Source organism: Ursus americanus, chromosome 8 (assembly GCF_024610735.1).
Source record: "Ursus americanus isolate L20-20 chromosome 8, mUrsAme1.1.p, whole genome shotgun sequence".
Lineage (NCBI taxonomy): Eukaryota > Metazoa > Chordata > Mammalia > Carnivora > Ursidae > Ursus > Ursus americanus.
The window spans coordinates 40,583,969-40,597,724 of record NC_142134.1 but is presented as its reverse complement, the minus strand read 5'-3'; the positions used below and the strand labels follow the sequence as shown (position 1 = coordinate 40,597,724).

Below are 13,756 nucleotides of genomic sequence, written 5' to 3'. Positions count from 1 at the left end.
CAAGGTAATATATCCAAAGCATGTCTAATATTGAGAAGCATAGAAGAGTTAAAGCATAAACCAGGCATGGTGAGTTTATAATTAAAATGTTGTAAGACTAAAATAGTAGTGGAATTACAGTCTCTTGGTATGTTGTTTGATGTTTCTTTGTATTTAATTTCTTTTTATTAATAATGTGGGAGTAGTAGTTAAAATAAGTTACTTATCTGGTCTGCATTTAATGTCGTTTTGTGTTCTGCTTTGCTTTGGCTTATTATTTAGGCAAGGTGCTATTTAGGCCTTACATTATCACTAAAAGCCAACCTTAAATAACCTAACACCTGTATAGGGAATTTCTTAGCCTAAATTATTTTATCATGTCTTCAGTGTGATATTTTGAGTTAAAACAATTTAGTAATAGTGACCAACAAATTTAGTTTTTAGTTCTGTGATGATTCAGTCATCACAGATTTAGATCACCGATATAGCTGTGAAAGCATCTGTTTCAAAGTAGAGACTAATGCTGTCATTGGTGGTATGTACATTTATTGAACGGGGACTTTTATTCATGTCTCTATCCTCTAACACAGCTTGTTTACAGTTGGCACTCAGTAATGTATAACAATATTATGATAATGCTTTATCCTTTGAAGATTCGTTTTTTTTAAGACTGGACTACAGTTACTCTATATCAGAATCAAATATAAATTTTTCTAGTATGTCATATCTGGCCTTCTATTACCTTTCAAGAAATTTATCCACTTCATCATTGTTGAACTTACTGGCATAAAAGTTGTTCAGGTATTTCATATTTATCCATTTAATATCTGTAGACCCTCTCTCATTCCTGATACTGGTTATTCAGGTCTTCTTTTTTGTTTTCTGATCAGTTTAGCCAGAGGTTCATCAGTTTATTGATTTTCTCAAAGAAAATCTTGTTTCTATTCCTTTCTATCCTCATCTCATAATTGCTCCTCCTGTTCTCACTCTACTATAGCCACATGGGTCTCCTTGCTGTCCCTCCAACACACTAGGCAAGCTTTTCACTGGCTTTTTGTAGCTCAGGCCAGATAGAACTTACGTGGTAGTTTAGCCACACTCGTGTGTACCTCACTGATCACACATTGGGTTTGCCAGCAGTGTTTTATTATATAAACTAATTTTCTAAGCACTTATTCTCAGCTATTATTCTTATCTTGCTATGCGCTAGTAACAAACTGTGAACTGGCACTGGTTTAAAAGGAAAGTCATATTTTATAGATAACTACCTTTGTATTTGGGAACTACTGTTGTATATGGTATTTCTAGTTATTATGGTCTAGAAAGTAAGAATTTTTATGGTGAATTTGGTACTGGCAGAGAGCCTAGAAACTTTTATTTGCTATTTTTTCCAATTTTTTTCATTTTCAAAAAGCTTATTCTGGGAGAAAAGAAGGTATTTTATTCATTAATTTATACTTTTGGCTGGGTAGGTATCTGCATTAGTGACTATGTACAGCCATGAGGAGGATATCGATAGTGCCATTGAGGTCTTCACGCAAGCTATCCAGTGGTATCAAAACCATCAGGTAAATAAATGGAGTAAATTGTTATGAGGGTATGTTTTTATCTAAAAAAGCTGTAGTAGTGAACTCAAGTTACAAGAATTGAAATATTCCAAGTCACTATTTAAAGAATTGAATACTGTTAGACTGTCAAATTAATTTTTTAAGTATACTAGATCCAAATAAAGTTATTAGAAATAAGAATTATTGCAAAATGAAAAAAAAAAGGCTCAGGTTTTGAAGTCCTTTCTGGTTCGTTATATGTATTTGTGTATAATCTCAAAAAATCATACATGAGTACATATGGGAGTGCTCATCGTTAGTGGCTGGAGAGCTCATGGATGGCAGAAAGTGGTGGAACAATAAGTATGTGCAATAATTGTATCTCATTTTTCCATGGAATAAGAACATCTTCATTTTTTCCAGTGTGAGTCTCTGCATAGGCAATATCCCACTTATAAATATACATGCACACAGGTGGCATTTATACTGTTGGCACTATTGGCAGTAGAGGGATATCAGTGTTCTGGGAAATACTGTGTTAATGTTTGAGAATTATGGTGATATATCTCTAAGATTTGATTATGGGGAAATATTTCTAGTTGTAGACAATCTAAAAAAAGGTTGTGGTCCAAATTCATAAATTGATCATCACTTGTATAATTTGTCTACCTCCCTTCCTGTATGTTTGTGTGATTTTTGTTGTTATTTCATGAATTCAGTAAAACTTTGAGGAATTTAATAGAGAGGCCCAACTTAAAGTCTAATGAATATTGTAACTTCATGAACTTGGTAGATATGTAGCTTAAATTTCTTTTTCCTTTTTTTTATTAAACCTGTAGCCCAAATCTTCTGCTCATTTGTCCTTGATAAGAGAGGCTGCAAACTTCAAACTCAAATATGGGCGGAAGAAAGAGGCAATTAGTGACCTAGAACAGCTATGGAAGTAAGTTGTAAAAGCTGGAGATGTAAAAATGCAAATTCTATTGCTATTATTTGATACAAGGAAGTTAATTTTGCTTGTTTGTTATTTTTTCCAGTTTCATAAACTGTTCACTGACTTTGTTTTTCTTCTTTTTTTAAGACAAAATCCAAAAGATATTCACACCCTGGCGCAGCTTATTTCTGCTTACTCACTTGTAGATCCTGAGAAGGCAAAAGCGTATCCTTTTGACCTTTTGATTGTTCTTTTAGACAGCTCCCAAGTAGCGTGCTAGATCCCTTCCAATACCTGTTTTGACCATGGCTTTTTCTGTTGTAAATTTCAACAAACAAACAGAACACTCTTCTAACCAGTAAGAGCAAAAATGAGAATTTATTGGTCAACATGACTGAAAAATACAGTAGTAGATCCACTTGGGGGTACAGTTTGATCCAGAAGCAAAAATGAAGTCAAGATGCAGCTTATATCTCTTCAGGTTCAAGACAAGCAGCAAAAAAAAAAAAAAGAAAAGAAAAAGAAAAAGCATATCTTATTTGGGTGGCTGTAAAAGATTCTGAAATGTCATTCTGATTGAACTATTTTAGATCACATGCCTAATAGTTACTGTGAAGATAAGAGATTCAGTGCCCTGATTGGCTGAGTTTGATCATGTGCTACTCTAGTCATGGTGTGCTCCCAAACCCAAGGTGGAATCGTGGATGCTAAGTAGCCACAGCTCAAAACCTTGGTAGTGAGGAAATCTACGTTTGGTAGTTGTTTTGGAATAGAGATTTTATTAAGCCCCATCTTGAAGTAGATTATGGTTTCTTTTTTCAGGGTATATAATATATAATTGACCTTATCATCTGATTTGTTTTTTTTTTTTTTTTTTAAGATTTTCTTATTTGAGAGACAGCACGAGTGGGGGTGAGGGGTAGAGGGAGAAGCTTACTCCCTGCTGAGCAGGGAGCCCAATAGGGGGCTCAATCCCGGAACTCTGGGATCATGATATGAACCGAAGGCAGATGCTTAACTGACTGAGCCACCCAGGCGCCCCTAATTTGTTACTCTATAGAAGATTTAAGAACATTTTTTTACTTTTGACAAAGGACATCAAAAAAAAGACTGTTTTTCTTTTGGCAGACATATGTATGTGTATATATTGTGTTCCTGAACTCCTGTTTGATCCCAGCCTTAGTAAACATCTGCCCTCGTCAGATAGTATGTCTCTAAAAGTAGACGTCGAGGCTCTTGAAAATTCTCCTGGTGCTACTTACATTCGGAAAAAAGGTGGAAAAGTTGCTGGAGATAGTCAACCAAAGGAGCAAGGGTAATGTTTTCATTGTAACATTCACTAATGTGGACTTTAAATTACATAAGGAATGAAAAATATATTCTCTGAAAACTCCTTGTGAATAAAGTTTAAGTCCCCCTTGTTTCTTTTCCACTTCCTTTTTGCTATGCCCAGTTCTTAGTCCTTGTGTTGTGTACCACCTCCCCCCATCCCACCCCCAAATTAACCTTTGGTATTGAGTGTCTGTCTTCAGGACATTCTTTGTGTTTACACACAAAGGTGATTTAGAAATATTTTCCTTGGATTGGTTTATTTTTTGTTTTTTTACAGAAGGGGATTATGTTGTACTTACTATTTTCCACCTTGCTTTCATTTACTAAGTTGTGGCGATTTCTCCATATTCTTTTTTTTTTTTTTAAGATTTTATTTATTTCTCAGAGAGAGAGCATGAGCAGGGGTGAGGGGTAGAAGGAGAAGCAGACTCCCTGCTGAGCAGGGAGCCCAGTGTGGGGCTCAATCCCAGGACCCTGGGATCATGACCTGAGCCTAAGTCAGATGCTTAACTGACTGAGCCACCCAGGCTCCCCTTCTTCATATTTTTAGTATAGACATATTTCATTCTTTTTATGCATAGTATTCCATTAGCTGGTTGTCCCCTACTTTATTTACCTTGTAAGTTTTTGGCGTATATTTAGTACATCATTTAGTAATTCTGTATCGAGTTTAGTTCTCATATAGTTCTATATGAGGTTTATTGTGCTGATTTGGAAGGAAGATTATCAAGCTTCATTAACTTATAAGAAATCAAATTCCAGTTCTTCTCCCGCCTGGCCATCTCAGAAACACAGTGAAATGTTTAAGATTCCATGAATAGAGACTTGGAATGAATAGAGAATGGAAGAGAGATAATCCTTCCCCAGATTTCTGGCTTTCATGGTTTTTCACTGTTTCTCCTTTTTTTTTTTTTTTAAGATTTTATTTATTTGAGAGAGAGGGAGAGAGAGCTAGAGAGAGCATAAATGGTGGGGAGGGGCAGAGGGAGGGGGAGAAGCAGACTCCCCACTGAGCAGGGAGCCCAATGTGGGGCTTGATCCCAGGACCCCGAGATCATGACCTGAGCTGAAGGCAGATGCTAAACGACTGAGCCCCTCAGGTGTCCCTGTTTTCTCCTTTTCTGAGTGCCTTTTGAAATGTAAATTTTTTCCTAACTTAAAAAAAAATATATTAGCAATAGTATATGAGTAACTACATTATGAACTCTGGTAAAAAAGCATTATCATCCTCATAATAGATTTTTTAACTAAAATTAGGAACTGGAGTCTCAGATTACTACCTGGTCCAAATTCCATTTCATCATATGAGTCCCACCTCAAACCTTATCAAGAATCCCAAAATGAAAAATTCAAGCCAAATCTTAAGGGGATTTTCAAATAATGCTTATTTAAAGGTTTTCCTCCTTCCTTCCTTTCCTTCCTCCCTCCCCCCTTTCTCTCTCTCTCTCCCCCTCACCCCCTAACTCCCTCCCTCCATGCTCAGCGTGGAGCCCAGCACAGGGCTTCAACTCACGATTCCGAGATCAAGACCTGAGCTGAGATCAAGAGGTGGATTCCTAACAGACTAAGCCACGCAGGCGCCCCCTATTTAATTATTTTCTGTATTTTTTTCCTCTTTCAAAACAGAATTGAGTAATTAGTAAGAATATAGCTCTTTTCTAATCCTTTAATCCTCTCCTTTTCCTTAGACAATTATTAAGATATTGACCTTTTGGGGCGGCTGGGTGGCTCAGTCGTTAAGCATCTGCCTTTGGCTCAGGGCGTGATCCCAGCGTTCTGGGATTGAGCCCTACATCGGGCTCCCTGCTCTGCTGGAGCCTGCTTCTTCCTCTCCTACTCCTCCTGCTTGTGTTCCCTCTCTTGCTGGCTGTCTCTATCTCTGTCGAATAAATAAATAAAATCTTAAAAAAAAAAAAAAAGATACTGACTTTTAGGCTTTTAAATTTCAGCACATTATTTTCATTAGGCATTATTAAAGCCTTTTATGCTCACTTTTGGATACAAAGGTTTAGTTTTTTGTTTTTTTTAAGTAATCTCTACACCTCATGGGGGGCTCGAACTCACAACCCAGAGATCAGGAGTCACATGCTCTACTGACAGCCAGCCAGGTGCCCCAAAGGTTTAGTTTCTTTTGAAGATACACTGTGTTGTTGACAAAAAATAAGTCATGGTCCTTTCCCTTAAAAGAACCTAAGTCTAGCAGAAGGAAATACAGCAGTAATTTCAATAAAGGTTGCATGTTCTGTGATTGTGCAGGGCAGAGGGTATAGTCCTTCCTGGGAACAGTTGGGGGCTAGGAAATCACCTCATGGAAGAGGTGACTGTGTTGACTCTTGAGGAGGATGAATTAGGCCAAGTGTGAGCAAAGGCAGAGAACCTTTGGGAAATTGCAGGTATGGCTGGAGGGTGATTTTTGTAGAGAGACAGTTTAGAAGACTTGCTTAGCCTGGGTGAGAGATGAAGCTCGTTAAAGTATGACCCTGTATGTTGCATTTCTTATTCTTTAGAATGCCCTGAAAGAATTTTCACAATTGAACGACTTGGTAGAATGAATTTTGGGCAGAAATTGTTGCTGTCTCATCTTTTTAGTTCACTGTTTCATATTTCCCATAGAGGCATGTCACGTATGATTATGTGCAGAGATATTTTTTATGTCTTCCTCTTACAGGTGTCAGAGTACTTCATTATTTTGAAGTGTTTTCTTTATTTTTCATGATCCTTTCACTACACCTTCCCTTTTTTTTTTAAGTGTACGTAATAAAGATTTTACTTAGAAAATTCTGTAAACTCACCAGGTTCAAGATCTGGAAGATAAAAACATACAGAATAAAAGCTTCTTCCCATCCTTATATGCTCTTCCTCTCTCCAAGGTCACAACCAATGTTTCTTGTCTTACATACCCTCCCAGAGATAGTCTTTGCATGTATGACACCTGCGCGTGGTTCTTTTGCCTAAGAGTTTAGTTACCTGTTCTCTAATTTTGCCAAACATGTAACTTAACATAGTATTGTAGATTTTCATGCTTGTGCAGATTTCTTTTTACTAAATTTAATGTATGGCAATATAAATGGTGTCTGTTTTCTGAAAACCTTGCTAATCTTTTTTAAACCACTTTCTAAAAACTATAGTGTGTGAAGCTTGATTAAACTTAACCAGTATTAATATCCCGCCTAGTTTGTTAACTTTGGAGAGACAGTGCCAAATCTTAAGTGCCTAATGATAAAGTGCCCAGCTCACTCTTTTGCACATGTTTAATGCTGTATTGATATTTTATCATGACAATGGTAATGATTTTTCTTCTCTTTGTAGACAGGGAGATTTGAAAAAGAAGAAGAAAAAAAAGAAGGGTAAGGATTTTTCTTTTTTTATCTTTAGATTTTACAAGATAAAAGCTTGAGTTTAGCCCAGTATAAAAATCTTCAGACAAAAACACTGTTCTCTCGATTGTCTTTGAACACTGACTTTTGCCTTGACTATAGCTAATATTTAATTTTTTTTACTTTAAAGACCACAGCTCTAGAGAGTTTGATTGCCTGAATTCAAATTTTTGCTCTAGTTAATGTTGCTCTTTTGCTATAACTGTGAATAGATTACTTAATGTACCTGCCTGAGTTTTTCATCTATAAAATGGATGTTATATATCCTTCTAGGATTAAATGAGATACCACATGTAAAGATCTCAGAATGATGCCTGGCACACAGTAAGCCCTTTATTCATTAGGGTGCTTTTAGCTACAAACTGAACTCAATTTGAACTGGCTATTTATGAAAATAGCTGTGTATAGGAAAGATTGACTAATCTAGGAGTTTTATCTCTTCGTATACAAAACTGAATCCCGTTAGAGTCATATGTTTGTTAGCAACAGTCAGGGTTTGTCTTTTTTATTTATTTTTTTTAAGATTTATTTTAGAGAGTGCATGCAGGGGCAGGGGGGTATGCAGAGGGAGAGGGAGAGGGAGAGAGAGTCCCAAGCAGACTCCATGCTGAACTTGGAGCCCAACATGAGGCTTAGTCTCATGACCCCAAGGATCATGACCTGAGCCGAAATCAGAAGTTTGAATGCTCAACTAACTGCACCACCCAGGCGCCCGTGGGGCTTGTCATTTATATCCACAGTTCAAAGAGGGCCTTTCTGCAGTTGTCATGTCTTTCCCATTAATCTCATGGGCCAACATAGGTCATTGTCTAAGCGTGAACCATTAACCAAGGGAATGACATGCATGGATTGGCTTAGGCTGTGTTCTTAATTCCTGGCAAGAGTGGGTAGAATTACCATGTTTGGCTTCAACTAGTCAGAAGTTATCCCTAGAGCCACCTACCTGTTCCTGAATCTGAGAAATCTGTGGTATAAATCAGATTCATTCTGTCTTTCCTTCTTTCTTTTCTTTCTTTCCTTCCTTTCCTTCCTTTCCTTCCTTCATTTCTTTCGTTTATTTTTAAGTAGGCTCCATGCCCAACGTGGGGCTCGAACTCACAAACCTGAGATTGAGTCCCATGCTAAGTATTTGTTTCATGTATTAGTAATACTGCAAGGGAACAGCTGATAACTACAGGTAGCAGTAACCTGTAATATCACTTTCTTTTCTATTTTTTTGCGGTTTCCAGATGAGTATTTTTTAAAACTTATAAGTTTTAAAAACTTTTTAAAAACTTGTAAGTGACATATGCTCATTCTAAAAACAAAACTTCCGTCATTATACAATGGCAATAAAGCATGCAAAATTCCCTACCCAAAATTCATACTCCCAGAGATAATTACAATTTAACTTTTTTGTATATAGAAACATATATTATTTATACATTTACATGATCAGTCAATAAAAGTTTTTAGAAAATTGATACGAACAATATCTTCCGGATAATTTGTTTTAATCTTCTACTTTAGACTGTATCATGCAGACATTTTTCCAAATTAATAAATATAGATGTACTTTTTTTTTTTTTTTAAGATTTTTATTTATTTATTCGACAGAGATAGAGACAGCCAGCGAGAGAGGGAACACAAGCAGGGGGAGTGGGAGAGGAAGAAGCAGGCTCATAGCGGAGGAGCCTGATGTGGGGCTCGATCCCATAACGCCGGGATCACGCCCTGAACCAAAGGCAGACGCTTAACCGCTGTGCCACCCAGGCGCCCCTATAGATGTACTTTTTAACCCACAGCTATAGCTTCTTTTTTTTTTTTTTTTTTTAAGATTTATTTATTTATTTATTTGTTAGAGGTGGGGGGAGGAGAGAGAAAGAGAGAGCGCACAAGCAGGGGGAATGGTAGGCAGAGGGAGAAGCAGGCTCCCTGCTGAGCAAGGAGCTTGATGCAGGACTCAGTTCCGGGACCCTGGGATCATGATCTGAGCCGAAGGCAGATGCTTAACCTACTGAGCCACCCAGGCGTCCCCATAGCTATAGCTTCTTATAATGTGGGCATACTCTAATTTATTTAATCATTCTCTTATTGATAGACACTTGTTAGTTTACTTTAAAGAATACCATAGAGAATGTTCTTTTTAAGATTTATTATTTTATAGAGAGAGGGTGCTAGCAGGAGGAGGGGCAGAGAGAGAGAGGAGACTCCCCACTCTGCATAGAGCCCGACGTGGGGTTCAGTCCCACAATCCTGAGATCATGACCAGAGCCGACTTCAAGAGTTGGACGCTCAACTGACTGAGCCACCCAGGCACCCCCATATTCTTATACATAACTTTGTGTCTTATGGGTATCCGCAGGATAAATTTCTAGATGTATAAATTTTGGCTAGTACTGCCAAATTAAATTGCTCTCTCAAAGGCTATACCATTATACACTTCTGCCATAGTGTTTGAGTGTTTCTTACTATCTCATCAACACTGGGTATTGTTACTGCTTTTAATATTTGTTTGTTAGAATTTTGCTACCTTTTCATTTGTAATTACTGAGGTAGAACATTTTTTCACATGAGTAAGGACTTCTATTTCTCCTGGCTTACCCTAATTACACCATTTTTCTTTGCATGATTTATCTATTGAATATCAAGACCTGTTTCTTTTTCTTTTTTTTTTTTTTTTAAGATTTTATTCATTTATTTGACAGACAGCGAGAGAGAGAAAACAATCAGGGGGAGTGGGAGAGGGAGAAGCAGGCTTCCCACTGAACGGGGAGCCCAATGCGGAGCTCGATCCCAGGGCGCTGGGATCATGACCTGAGCCAAAGGCAGACGCTTAATGACTGAGCCACCCAGGTGCCTCAAGACCTGTTTCTATGTTAAGAATATCAGTCCACTCTGTTATATAATATGCAAATATTTTTTTGTTATTTCTCTTAAAAATGTATCTCCTACCAAATGCAATTAAGTATTTTTTATATAGGGGCACCTAGCTGGTGCAGTCAGAATTCTTGATCTTAGGGTCGTGAGTTTGGGCCTCACGTAAGGTATAGAGATTATTTAAAAATAAATGAAACTTTAGGCAGCAGCTCTTCCTGCCCACATGTCTTGTCCCCGTGCTTTAATAAATCACCATTTTGCACAATAAATAAATAAATATTTTTAAAAAAATTTTTAATAGATATATCTGTGAAGTCTTTTCCTTGATGGCTTCTGAATTTTGTATTATGCTTAATAAGGTCTTTTCCCTGGCTAGATTATACAAATAAAACCTTCTCAGATGAACTTATTTCAGTTTTAATGTTATTTATTCCTGGGCCTGGACACATTCTTTAAGCAGACTATCTTGAAAACATTATGAACATATCTCATTTCTTTATCCCTTAATACACAGGAAAACTGCCTAAGAATTATGACCCAAAGGTGACCCCAGACCCAGAAAGATGGCTACCAATGAGAGAACGTTCTTACTACCGGGGAAGAAAGAAGGGTAAAAAGAAGGATCAGATTGGAAAAGGGACCCAGGGAGCAACTGCAGGAGCTTCATCTGAACTGTAAGTCGTTGCTCCTCAATTGAAGTCACTCACAGCATAGGTTGATTCTTTCTCAGATGGACTCAGGATCATTAATAAGAATTTTTAAAATATATTTTTAGTATAAGGAATACAGTTAGATATCTTTAGTAAGTGTTTTGCCAATATGCTTATGTAAAGGAAAAAAAATGTGTTTCTGGTTTGATTATATTGTAAATACTAGGATTATAGAATTATAAATGTTAGGATTCCAGTATTTTCAAAAGGAAGCTAAATATACTGAGTCATTCAACTAACTGAAAATAAGGACAGATACTATAAATAAGATGACAAGAAGTATTAAAAATGTTACTAAATAAGTTATTCTAACATTGTAAGATTGAGTCATTTAAATTTTTTTCTTTCCTGCGCTTTCTAAAAATTGGCATGAACCACATATTTTTCTTTAATTAAAAGCAGTAAATACTGTATTCAAAAGAAAAATGGATAGGAAGTTGGGGAGCCCACTTTAAAAGAAATAGAATATGTGTGGGAGATTGTTAGGAGTAGAAAGTGAAATCCACATACATATGTTTTTATAGTCTTTTCCTTTGTTGAATATATGAATGACCAACACTCTCCTGACCTGATGATTTCAGGGATGCCAGTAAAACTGTGAGCAGCCCACCAACCTCCCCAAGACCTGGCAGCGCAGCAACAGCATCTGCATCTACAAGTAATATCATACCCCCAAGACACCAGAAACCTGCAGGGGCTCCAGCGACAAAAAAGAAACAGCAACAGAAAAAGAAGAAAGGTGGAAAAGGTGGCTGGTGATTAGAACATTCTTGTTTGCAGGCTATTTGTAGTCTCGCTGACACTAGGAACATAATAAAGGTAACACAGCAAGAAGCACAGAGCTACTCCCTCTCCCATACCCACATTTTCATGAAATGATTTTCTTGTGCATCACACAGGAAAACATCTTCCTCAAACTCTGCCTAGTCAGACTTAGCCTGCTTGTACCACCTAGCTTTGCACAGATGATAAGGACTCAAAATAATTGGACATTTTCCCACCTTGATCTCTGTTGCCTTTTTTCTCTTTGTGTGCTGTGATCTGGTGTTTTTTCAGTTTCACAAACAAGGCATGTTATCCAAAATTTCCTAGGATTTAAACAGAACCTACTTCTGTTTCAACTCGAGTCCGAAGATATTTGTTCCTATCAAATCCCACTTTAAATTATGTCTTAGGAGGCCTTAAGAGACTGAAAGTGGAATCTTCTGAGCATTCCAAATATCTGCTTAGAAATATCATGTGATAAAAAGGGACCTTATTAATACACTGGTGTTCTTCACTTCATTACATGAATGACCACAGGAAAACTAAAGTAAATGTCATGATCGCTTTTAACCATAAATTCTCTGTCGTGTGATCCTGGAGTATGGGATACTATATATACATACTATATATATAGTAATGAAATGTGTGTGTATGTACATATATACACACACATATATAAATTAGGACTTCTTTGCACCCTGTATTGTTTTCAGATTATGATGACATTATGCTGATTTGGCACCATTAAAGAACTCAAGGAAAATGTATCGATGTTGCAGGAAGTTGACTCTTAGACCCAGTGTTCTGAGTCAGTTGGGTTTGGAGTGTCTCAATCAAAAGATTTAATGGCCCTGTTAAGAGCATGAACATTGACTTCTGAGGTAGAGAGGAAATCCTCCAGAGTTCAAAAGCGGGCAGTATTAGAACTTAACTATTTGGCCCAATTAATAGATACTAAAATGACTCACCTTTGTCATTTGGGGTACAACTATTCATTACCCTTCTCAAAGTAATGAAGTATTGTACAGTCAGTCTGGTGTCAGTGTTGCTCTGGTCTTCCTTGCTTACAAGCCACTTTCCCATTGAACAGCTGTGAGACAGACACACTGGATTGCCACCCTTGTTAGTATTCATTTTGTGCTGCCCAAGATAGCATTGAATTTAGACTGAGTATTTCCTTGTGATCATATTATTTCGTCCTTGTTAATAAAGTGCTGCTGTGTTTGACTCTGAACATACCTATTGAAACTTCTTCAAAGATATTTTTTAAAAGGCTTTCCCTCCTTTGTAAGAGTAAGAAATGCAGTGCTGCCTAATCAGAATCTGCAGTAATGTCTGAACAAGAGACCCTCCTATATATGAATGACTTATTATGGCATAATATTTTTTGAGCTCAGAGAATAATCTTTTGGTAAGATATACTTATTCCTTCTGAATATATACTCCATTACAGGAATAATTGTTCATAAATTTGTTATTTAGGATTCCATTAAATTTCTGTGGTGAAGGATAATCATTTTTAGGTTAACTGAACTACAGAATTTTGGTGAAAGTTATCCATCGTTGAAAATTTTGACCCAAGGCACCAAGAGTGAAATTTCCATTTCTCTATTTAGTCATTGTAATTACTAGCCTTTGTTATTACCAGTTATTACTAAGCAACTGAAACCTCAATTTAAGTAAGTTATAATTGTCAAATGAAGTATAAACATCTATATTAATTTTCTAGTAATTATTTCTTCTTTTAGACAGGTCTTTAATCAATGACATATACTTGGTGTGTGTGTGTGTGTGTGTGTGTGTGTGTACGTGTACATACATTATAGAAGCCAATATGGATACATCCATTCACTGTGGTACATTTTAAAATAAAATATTCTAGCAGTGAGTATGGATTAAGGTGTTTTGGGTTTTGGCATTTTATTGAGGACTTTCTGGTTGGTATACCTAAGAATTTTTTAGACTGAATATCTAAAATTGTTTCTTGCCCCTCCCACAAAGCTTCAAAACTAATCTGATGGAACTGAGAGAGTCCAGTTGTAACTTCACTAACAATTCATCATGTTCATGTGTGTTTATAAACAAATTGAGGAGTAAACATTTTTTAAGTTACTAAGCACAGCATTTTCAAGGCTGCTTGTAAACTGCTAACGTTAAAAACTTACATCACTCAAAGCTGGAACCAGCCTGTCATTCACTGTTGCTTACAAGCCTATTGGAACAGTAGATCTGATGAAAGAAAGTCAATTTATT

General features: G+C 36.8%; 1 protein-coding gene across 1 annotated transcript in view; it reads left to right on the top strand.

The window, feature by feature from the left end:
* The window catches only part of SRP72 (signal recognition particle 72), a 29,603-nt gene extending 16,372 nt beyond the window's left edge, over nt 1-13,231 (top strand). Inside the window, exons 12-19 of the mRNA XM_045815919.2 lie at nt 5-69; nt 1,452-1,547; nt 2,366-2,469; nt 2,608-2,685; nt 3,638-3,775; nt 7,102-7,139; nt 10,543-10,702; nt 11,320-13,231. Of these exons, the coding sequence (XP_045671875.2) occupies nt 5-69; nt 1,452-1,547; nt 2,366-2,469; nt 2,608-2,685; nt 3,638-3,775; nt 7,102-7,139; nt 10,543-10,702; nt 11,320-11,497 (857 nt within the window). The 3' untranslated portion in view covers nt 11,498-13,231. The remainder of the gene's footprint in view (nt 1-4; nt 70-1,451; nt 1,548-2,365; nt 2,470-2,607; nt 2,686-3,637; nt 3,776-7,101; nt 7,140-10,542; nt 10,703-11,319) is intronic.
* Nucleotides 13,232-13,756: the final 525 nt, after the last annotated feature.